General features: G+C 41.7%; 1 protein-coding gene across 1 annotated transcript in view; it reads right to left on the bottom strand.

Moving 5' to 3' along the window:
• Nucleotides 1-2,308: 2,308 nt before the first annotated feature.
• TRIM71 (tripartite motif containing 71) overlaps nt 2,309-10,918 on the bottom strand; it is a 61,201-nt gene continuing 52,591 nt past the window's right edge. The window contains exon 4 of the mRNA XM_048511242.1: nt 2,309-10,304. Coding sequence (XP_048367199.1) covers nt 8,853-10,304 — 1,452 coding nt within the window. The 3' untranslated portion in view covers nt 2,309-8,852. The remainder of the gene's footprint in view (nt 10,305-10,918) is intronic.

The following is a 10,918-nucleotide window of genomic DNA, read 5'->3' as shown; positions in this document are numbered from 1 at the left end:
TAGCTGTTGGGAGCACTAGAAATGCTCTTGTATCAAAGCGCCCTGTTTAACAGCGCAGACAGTAATGGTTTTGATGGAGCTGGAGCAGAAGTATGATTCTTTAAAGCTTCAAGAGAATCTTGGGGATTGGGGGACAGGAAGATTTGGCGTTTTGGTTCACATCTTCCTGTCATCTTTCCCTGAGACTTGGTATAGACAAACTGCCTTCATAAAGAACTACTGTAAACTGCTAATTCATCTAGGTCGGGGTGGCCAACCTATGGTGCTCCAGATGGATCACCACGCTGGCAGGGGCTGGTGGGAATTGTAGTCCATGAGCATCTGGAGCACCATAGGTTGGACACCCCTGATCTAGGTATTTGTAGGATGAAAGTACGTGGCAACAATAGCATATCAAACATTAAGTATGATTTTCGTACCCAGGTAGAGCGTAGTGCAAATCTATTTATGCTGAATTTATATCATATCCCTGCTGCGCTCTAGTATAGCCTTTAGTAAGACTATAGTAAGTCTTTAGTAAGTGCCCCTACTAGTCTTTAGTAAAACAGTGTAGCTTTAATCCAAATACTCTGTTCATTAGCATCAGCCTTGTTCTACAGGGTACAAAGCTTCCAGGTTAAGGTTGTCAACGTGCTAAATTGAGAGATTTGAAATTACAATAAAAGGAACAGTGCTCAGAACTGAATAAATGCTGAAACAAGCCTCTGCACAGCACGCTAATACAACAAATGTAATGTAATAGGTTGCACAATATATGTAGGAATCCACTAGCCTTCCTGTTTCCAGCAGATATCTCTTCATTATTTTTTTAAGCAAACCTTCCACATACCTGGGATCACTGGAACTTCAATCAACTCTGAATTATTTATTAATACTGCTAAAACCTGCAGGAAAAGTTCAATAGTTTTTTTAAACTGTGATTTAAAAGCTCTTTACTAGCTTTTTCAGGTGCGGGAGGATACCATTCCTAAAAGATATGTACGTTCAATATACTGAAAGTACAATGATAGAAATCTGGTTTAGATGTATTCTTCTAGTGCATTTTGAGACCTGGAAGCTACAAACTTCTGCTTGTGTATGGTTGTGTGCATTGATTTAACAGCAAAAGCCCAAGTCTGCTTTTTGTAACCTTCTTGCCATGTGGTTGTTGCTTCACAAGAGACAAATGCTTTACATTAAATTAAGGCCATAAATTCATTGTTGCGTCAGAATTAATAAGGGTTATCTATAAAATTGGCAAGCATTTGATTGGAAAAGCAGTTTCTTAGGTTTCTAGAGCAGGTGTCAGCCTGTTGGCAACCACCAGCCCTCCCTGTGAACATTCAAGTTTGAAGAAGTACTGGATGAAGAAGTACTTGAGCCACAGAGGAGCAAGCCAGCGGTGTCAACAGAGGTGGAAGATTTAAAATCAAAGTCACCTGGCTCAGAGCTTATCAGTAGTACTGGGCAGGAACTGACAGTTTCTCTGACTCCCCTGATACAGCACTGCAAGTGGAAACTTAGGGCCGCTCTACAGGAGAAGAGAAGGTCACTGCATTTGCAAAGTTGACACTGTGTGGCAGAGCGTGCAGAGTCTTCACAGGAACCCTCTTCTGCAGGCAGCCCGGATCGATTTAATGAGGTGCCATAAAGGCCAAAGCTGCGGACGCAACCTGTCCTTTTCTGATGCTGCCTGTACTCCATTACTCTGTTCCCAGACTCCACATTAATCTCAGACCAGTTTGGTAACTACCTGGACTTTGCCTGCTCCCCTTCAGTATGTATGTTCTTTGTTGCCTAGCTGGCTTGTTTGACCCTGTTTCCTGGACTCTCCCACTGGCCTGATTAGTCTGTGTTTGAACTCGGTTTGCTGCTTACCTACTTGGACTGCCATGGAGGTGTTGTCTCCCTGTCTCTGGTCCTGCTGCACCTGTCACTGCTTCTGAGCTTTCTCAGTTCTGGTGCAGCAGCGTGCTAACCCTGCCCAGCCAACACATCTATTCACCACCACACATCTTACTGCGCAGCCCCTTCTCCTGAACACTCATAATGAAAGGGGCTGTGTGGCTTAGTGGAGTAACACTTGCTTTGCACATGAAAGGTTCCAGGTTCAGTCCTTGGCATGACCAGCATTAAGTGAAGTGAAAGACCTACTTGCCTGCCTTGGCAGGCAATACCAATGGACCAATGATTGATTCGCTACAGGGCAGCTACATGCTTTTGATGCTTACCATGTAGCCATCCCTACATCTACAGGGCAGAGTGTGGCTGTACTGTATCAGCTAAGAAAGGAACTGCTTTTTTTAAACAGAAGAGGCAGACTACAGAGGAAGTGAAACTCACATTTATTTGATTAAACAAAAATAAAAAATAAACTGCATAGAAACATTTTAAAGTCCAGAGAGACCATGACTTTGTTTTAAGGCTGCCAGTAGCTGATACATCGTCTCCTTGCCACCTCCTTCAGCCTTCTCCATGGACCACAGAGATACATTCAGAAGCCTCCATTGAACACACAAAACTAACATTTTTAGGCTGTTTAAACGAAGCTTTGTGCCTCACCTGTCCTGCTTTACTCTGCCATCTGTAACAACTAAACAGTTCAGAACAACAGCTTTTTTTAAAAAAAAGGTTAAGAGGCTTCCAATTGAAGAGGGGAATTTTGTTCTTGGACAACTGCACACATCAGAATACTGCTTTTCTTGCAAGACTTCTCTGCTGCTTCCTAATGGCTGCCACACACAAGAAAGCTGAGTGCAGCATTAGAGCACTGTTAAAACACGAGTTCAAAAGAAGCCCTTTCATACAAGATCCTGAGCACTTCTCAGTGGTATGCAGAAGTATTTTTAAAAAACCAACAACACATTTTGCTCAAATAATTTGAATATAACAACCGATTTTGGAAGAGGGGAAGTCTGCAGAGTTTTATTTTTTTCGCAAGCTGATTTTTAGAAATGTTTCCTTTGGTCTTAGACCATCCACTTAGTGTTGAGGCACAAAAACTACTGGGGATGCTTTTTTAAAAAGAAAAGGTATGTTGAACTACAGGTACTTTCAAAAATAAAGACTTCCCCCTAAGCAGAGGTACAACAGGTGAGGCACAACACAAGTAATATCACTTACAGTAAGAAAAGTCACCTCAAACAGTCTAGGTGACTAAGCACACATTACAATAGCTATTGTTTTAAAAAATCAGTCTTAAAGGGAGGGGGCTAGAAGCGAGATCCCTCCCGGGGAAAGAAAACTACATAGATGGAAAAGTATTCTAGAAAGCTACCAAGAAATTTACTGGTTTGCCGGCTTAGAGGAAGCCATCTATGCTACTACATACAGTTAACATTCAGTTACCAAAGCTTACCATGTAGCCGTTGGTGACCACAGGAGCTTCAAAAACAAAATAAAAAGGCAACCTGAGTCTGTAAATCGATACAATCATGGAAGAGGTCTAAGACCATACAGGTACACAAAGCTTAAAAAAAAATCTTCCTGAAGAACAATGTACTGTTTTCACAATGATGGAGGAAAAAAATCCACCAATGACAGCCAATCTTTGGCTTGTTAACCCGTAAGATCACTTTTTATATATATACACATACATGAGAAAGATACATCCACCACTGTCAACACCTGCCAAACTCAACGCGATAATCATTAGTGGGTTCTTTGTACCTATCTTCTCCAACTCATCACTTGAAAAGTAAGACTGAGGAATAGTAGGGGAATAAAGATCCACCCCCACCCCAAATACAATAGTGTGCTTCTTTTCTAGCTACACTGCTAATACAAAGCAGTAGGTGGAAGTCCCATAAATCTCCCAATACAAGCAGTCTTTCGTAATGAACGTTCTCATACTGCAAATTGTGCCACAACCAACAGAAAATAACTCATTCTAAATTCCTTCAGTCTTAAAAAACATGTTGGAGAATATTGTATCCTTTCACAAAGTCTCACTTGTAAAGGAGAGTTCTGGCCCCAGGCATATTGGATCCTCCCACCCACCCCACTCAATTAAAAAAAAACTCTTTTAAGTAGACATGAACAAAAACCAGTTATTTTTCTCTGGAAGAAAAGAGAGTTGTAATTGTAAGAACTCTGCAGCTACTTACTAAAAAAAATGTTCCCCATGTCAGCCAATATGTCATAATACTGAAAAAGAGATGGAAATATTATTCCCAGAGAACGTCAGTTCATGAAAGATTATCAGTAAGTTTGCCTGAGATTTCCAAAAATTCTCTTATTTACACTTTTAGCATGGCCAGCCAAAGTTTTAGGGAAAAACAGCCACCTGTAAAGTCATTAAGTTTAAATATCTTCAAATGTTTTGTGTATCTACTGGGGAATAAACATATTACGCTACTTATAGTCAATCCCTTTTCTCCTCATGTTGAAAAACCACCTTCTTCTATGACTTTAATGCTATATTTGAGGTAGATGTTTTGCTTCTTCTGCAAAGTGAGGTAGAACTTTACATATACTTTGTTCAAGCATCCTGTACCATAGCAAGCCGGGTTCCGCTGGTTTCCCAAGGACTCAAGATCAGAAACAGTGTTTGTCTGACGCAAGTACCAGTGTTTCACTTTTAAACACAGCTCCAAAATCTGTGTGTCTAAGCTTTTTTTTAAAAAAAAGAAATACCCTATTACCTTTTGGCACTATTTGGATACACTCACTTTAAAAACAAAACACAAAATGCTTTGGCACTTTTTAATTTAAACCAGAACTCAACACAGGAAATCTTCTGATCTTCAAAAGGAATCAGATATGGCTAAATCAAGCAGAGACCTCTCTTCAATAAATTAATTTGGCTCATCTAACTAAAAGAGACTGCACCAATCTCATGCAATTCCGGCAGAATGCCACAAAGGAAGTGCCTTCCCTGTTCTCAGATCTGATTAAATTCAAGTTATTATTTATCAGATATTTCAGGTCCCCACCACAATATGTCCTTGAAGGTTTCCCCAAAAAGTTATACTCCAGGGTAGTGAGTTTATAACCTGAAGGTGCTGCTATTTAGCTTCCTTTTGGGCTCTCAGCAAAAAAACAAAAATTGGAAACAACTTTGGTTAGCAGACTATTTGGTACCAACAAGACTGGATTTATACAACTAAAACAACAGTGTGACTTTGATGTAGAATGTTTGGAACAGCAAAAAAAGGGGACAGTTTATAACACAGCTTAGATTTCTTTGCAAGTATTTAGTGCACAACTGTCTGTCTTCCCATATTAACACAGGTTTATTAGCTCAGAAGACTATATCAGACAGCTTAAGAAAAACAAGCACGCATTAGTGGCTCATTTGCAGACCTGTGCTTGCATCATTTTTGGTAGCTTTGTTTGTGTGCAATGACCCTCTAAGTCTGTAAAGATGCAAACAGATGGACAAATCCTGCCAGTCCTAGACCCAATGAAAACCAAGCCCCTACGGGACATATTGTGTTGGCATTACATTTTCCCTGTATTATTCCACAGCTTAGATTCATAGTTTCATAAACCCAAGTCCAAAGCCACGTTAAAACTTCAAGTGGGATCAAGTGTGCTTTGCACCACTTACAGCAGTGACTGTACAGGAATCATTCTGGATAGCCAATCAGCAGCATTTAAGAATAAAAGTTTTACGGTATGAAAGTTGAAAATACTTATCAGGCTTTTTTTCCCTTTGTGCCAAAGAAACAGCAGCTAGAGTTTAACAGTATGGCTGTGGAAGGGGGAAAAATACATTCCTTTCCAACACATAACAGAGATTTCTGGCTTCTCCAAGCTTGTATAGCAAATACAGGAAGAAAATCATGAAACTCAACAGAATTCCACTAGCCAGTGGTTTTCCACTACATTGAAGGGATGGGGACAGCACAAAGGGGATTTTTATTCAACAAAAATATACTAGAAATAGTTTGTTTTAAGACAAGCCCATGAGAAAACAAGGGTGACATCAACAGAAGAGGCAGCCAAGCCCGTGCCTAACTGTATACACAAGAGGGCCTGCCAACTCTAAATTAAAGCTTTTTAACCAATTATCTTTGGTAGCTAGAGCTTATTTCTCCTTACCAAGTCACAAGTGAAATGCTCCAACCTGTAGAGCCTAGGGTGCCTTCCAGTGTTATACGATGCTCTCACACTATGCATGAGGGATGAAGGTGGAAATACTCTTGTCTCTACACAGAAAAGGGATGGAGTCTGCAAGCCCTTTTCCCAAACCCAACAATAAAAATGCAGTTAACTTTCAACAAGCAGAGTGATACCTGGCATAGGACAAACCCCACCCTTTTGAACAAAATGGGGCAAGCTTATAAAAGACTGTATTATTTGTACTGGAGAGTATCTAGGTGTGGCCACGTCATCATCAAGAAAATGCTTACTGCACGACCCACCAGTTTTCTTTAATCATAGAAGCCATTTTGCACATGATCAACTTCATGGTGTTGAAATATGCTCATCCATATCTAGCCTACCAGAATGAGTAACCATGCAGAGGAAAAAAAGAAATGAGTCAAGGACTCTGCTTTCAGGTGCACTTTGGGTTCTTACTGGCTACACCAAAATGTTGTCTAATGTGAACTATCTAGGTTTGAGGGTTTTTTAACTTGAAAAATAACTTCTGCCATGCGGATTCTACCAGAAACCTGGAAAACGTGCGTGTGAAAAGGTACTGGCTAGACAAAAAAAAATAGTCTTCATCAAGTAAATTTAAAGCATGGCAGAAACACTTAAAGAACATTTAGAAACTCAACTGTCTACTCTTCCTTACATTCTCAAAATGCGTTGGAAGAATGGTTGCAAGTTCTCAGCTCTCTATTTGCTATGGGCCTATTACATGCCAGAACTCAATGATCTATGAACATGTGAAAAGTGCAACTTGAATAAATCCTGATTATACCAGTTCTGAACAAAACTAGAGGGCATTTCAGACTTCACATGAAAGCTCCAAAACATCTATTTAATACAACGGAAACAGAAGAAAACACAAGGGACGAAAGTTGATTGCTGCACTGGAAATATCAAGATCACAAATGTCAGTTCCCAAAAGTAGCCTTGTGTTGGACCCCAGTACCGCAGTTGCAATTCACCATGCACTTGCTTAGGAGTAATTTCCTACAGAGATCAATGGGACTTATTTCCAAACAAGCACAGAGGAAAGCAAGATGGTAGGATGCCTATCAGAGAGATCAAAGACTCAACATGAAAGGAATCACATTCCTGTAATTTGGTATTAAAAACCTGAAATGTGGAGCTTTTTGCAGAAATATAAGAACCCTTGACTTTTTCAGTGCTAAATGCTGTGGCTAATAAAAAGACACTTGTTTTGGTTTCAAGAAACACCCCTATTTTACATGACATTCTTTGGTGCTACAGCCAATGAGGTAGAATTTTGGTGGCTTTCTTTCCACCAGTAATCTCCAGCCCACCAAGAGAAAGCCACAAGGGTGCCCTGGAAAGATGAAAGTCCTACACAGATATTCCATTCAAAGAGGAAGGGGAGAGAAAAGAGAAAGACTCTTAGAAGCAGGAAGTCAACTCAATTAGATGAGTCAATACAATCAATTTTCCTTCATCTGGGACTTGTGAAATACACCCTGGACTTCCAAATTTGTGCTTCCTGTTACTCGTCTCTGAACGACACACTTCTCTTGATAAAGCTACATTTTATAAAACAAGTTAATTCTTTAACTCAAGCCTCAAAAACAATTTAATTCTTCAGAAGAAATGGAACGTTAAGCTCAACTGTTCGACTCATTGCCTCTCAACATGCACTGCAAATACAACAGTTAGCCCTTTTTGCTAGACATACACACGGGGCACGGGAGGAGGAAAGGGGGAATCTTTGAAAAACACAAAAGGGCAGTGGGGGAAAAAAGAAGCTCTAAAACAAGAATTCAGCTTTGACAATCAACAACAGCAGTGCTGTAATCCACAGAGCCCCTTCTAATGCGAGTCGGGGCTTGATTTGGTATGCCAGAGTCCTTCTGGGCTCCCACCTTCACAGCCTGCACAGCAGCAGCAGCAGCTTCCCACACACTGCCTCAGAGGTCACTTCTCAGGTTTTGGGAGCAGTTTGTCTACCACAAAGGAAGAGGGCTGCTTTCCAAAAAGGGGGGGGGACCTCAAGAGCCCTCGCTCAGGAGCAACACTTACCACATGACCCTTTATATTTAGGGGTCCAAACCACCAAATAAGAAGATTAGCATATTAAAACAATTGTGCATTTTCTTATCAGTTTTGTTTGTGTTGTGGAGTTACTGCATTTTTTAAAAAAATCATGCAAAATAACAAAACACGCACGCATAATAAAGACGACCCTAAGCTTTTCCTGCTGAATCCCACTTCTCCAAACAAGAGATCGACCTCTTCTAGAAATGAGACTCTATGCTGAACAGTAAGTCAAACGCACTGAGGTATAAAATAAGGAGAACAAGGAAAGAGTTCTCTGCTGCAGCAGCATCTAAAAACACAACCCTTCACCCTCCCTCAACCCCGCCCACCCCCCCCCCACAGTATCATCAGAACACGAAGTTAAAAGAATCTAAAGCTACTTTTTTTTCTTCTTTTTAACAATGAGCGCATTGCCCTTCTGGCAGAATCTACGGAACTTACTACACAAACCACCTAAATGTGCACAGAAAACATACTTGTGCATGATGCCCCATCCAGGGAAAAAGAGGGTAACTGTATACTGTGGAGGTAAAGAACACAAAGATAATGAGGTAGATAAGAAAGTCTATAACATCACAGGCTCACTCCCTGCAGATAAAAAGGGTAAGTACATTCATCTATAAAAAATTAAAGATGAGGTAGGTTTGAACTAGTGTTGTAATTTTGTGTTCTCTTAAAAGGATTTTTCCCTGAGACAGTTTCTTCCTAGTACAGATAAACAGAGATCAGAAGATGAGAATTCGATTGTTTCCAAAGTCAACCACAACAACCATGCCATCTGGGGTGACTGCAATACCTGAAGGACGGTCCATCTGACCAAAGCCACTTCCCTGAGTGCCAAACTTGCATAAAAAACTACCATTCGGCTCAAATATCTGCACACGATGGTTCCTGGAATCTGCCACAATGATACGGCCTTCCTGATCGACTGCAACACCTTGTGGCCGCAGAAATTGGCCATTACTTGTGCCTTCGGAGCCAAGGAAGCGTGCTGATTGACAATCAGGATGTATAACCAGGAGACGATGATTGTTGAAATCTGTCACGACCAGATGGCCTTCGTGATTGAATGTTACGCCCCTCGGGGAATCAAAGTGCTTCCAGAGCGCCCCTTCGAAACCATATTTATTCAGAAAAACTCCGTCAGGCCCAAACAACTGAATCCGATGATTCCTTGTGTCAGACACCAGGATTTTTCCCTCTGAGTTTACTGCTACATCCCACGGGTAATTAAACTGACCGTTCTTGGTTCCTTTCTCCCCAAACTTCAGAATGAATTGGCCATCAAAAGTGAAGATCTGGATGCGATGATTGTCTTTGTCTGCCACAACAATCCTCCGGGAGGAGTCACAGGCGACGCCGGCAGGTCGATCAAACTGACCGGGCCTTGAGCCCAAGGTGCCAAACTTGTGGTGGAAAGCACCACAGGGCTTAAAGACCTGAATGCGGTTGTTGCTGCGATCAGCGACAATGATATAACCTTCCTTATCTACACTAACGCCCCAGGGACGGCACAGCTTGCCATCACTGTCTCCCTCACTACCAAAGCAAAGCCCTGGTAGTCCAATGCCAACATAACTGCGCCCAGATTTGACCAAGACTTTGAATGGGCTATTTTCTATATGCTGGTTGCACATCATGACAGATATCAGGTGCTCCCCTTCCAGTTGAGGCCTGTAGTTGACAAGATAGGATCCATTTTGCTGGTCACCAATGTCTGCTCCAAAAAGATTTCCATCAGGCCCCATCACCACAACTGAGATCATGTCTCCCCCAGAAAGGCGAGGTTCCCCATCGTGGTCATAACCAATCACTGTGAAAGAGGCCACTTTGCCTTGCAGTGCACGTTTGAGACCTTCACCTGTGGCTTTGGTCAGAGGAGCGAAGGCCCCGCTACTGACAAACCCCATAGATTTGATGGCCATAAACAGTGCCTGATCCGGAGGAGTGAACATGACCCTGTCATCCTCTTGAGGCTGCAAGAAGCCCCTGATGTTCTTCAGCTCCTGCACCTGAGCAAGCATACGGTCGCGAGCCAACAGGATATCCATGTTCCGGCCTTCCTCTAGAACCTGCTGAACTGCACTAATGGTGTTGTCTAGCTTGTTCAAGTTCTGACGCAACTTCTCAACCTGCAGGTAGAGAGACTTGGCTTTCACTTGGCGGATTTTTTCCACCTAAAACGAAGATTAAAAAACACAGGTTTAAACTACAGTCTGGAAATCATCGTTATAGCAGAAGCATTATTTTGCTTAGAGGTTAGATGCGGATGAACTCTGATGCTTTGACCAAATGCAACTCAGTTGACAGAAGCTACCTCTTTTGGTCCGAGGAGACAGGGGAGGGACAGATTGATTGCTGTGAGGCTAATAATGTTTTGGTAAATGCAAAGTTCTTAAACCAAACATTTAGAACAAAGGAACTATTTTTTCCTCACCTGACTGATGGCACAAGTTATTGCTGACACAATGAGAAAAGGAAAAAGAGGACCAGATAGGCGCTGTGCAATTACCTTTAAATCTGATATGCTTACGTGGATCCTTACCTGGAGGTCAAAAGTTAGCTGTACAGTCTTCCATGTAAGAGGCAGGAAGAGTTAGAAAGCTGGACTTTTAACACAGACCAGATATGAACTCTGACCTTTTTACTCCCGTCTCCCTCCAAGCAGTATGTGTGGATCTTCTCCCATATTCTGTGACAGGGGTTGGCTGAAAGAGGATGACTGAAGATCATCCGGCAAAGCTTCATTCCCTATACCAGTTCTCATCTTTCAACCAAGATCTAGATCATC

The sequence above is a fragment of the Sphaerodactylus townsendi genome, linkage group LG11 (genome assembly GCF_021028975.2).
Source record: "Sphaerodactylus townsendi isolate TG3544 linkage group LG11, MPM_Stown_v2.3, whole genome shotgun sequence".
Lineage (NCBI taxonomy): Eukaryota > Metazoa > Chordata > Lepidosauria > Squamata > Sphaerodactylidae > Sphaerodactylus > Sphaerodactylus townsendi.
Note: the sequence above shows the minus strand (reverse complement) of the source record. Positions and strands in the feature narration are given on the sequence as shown.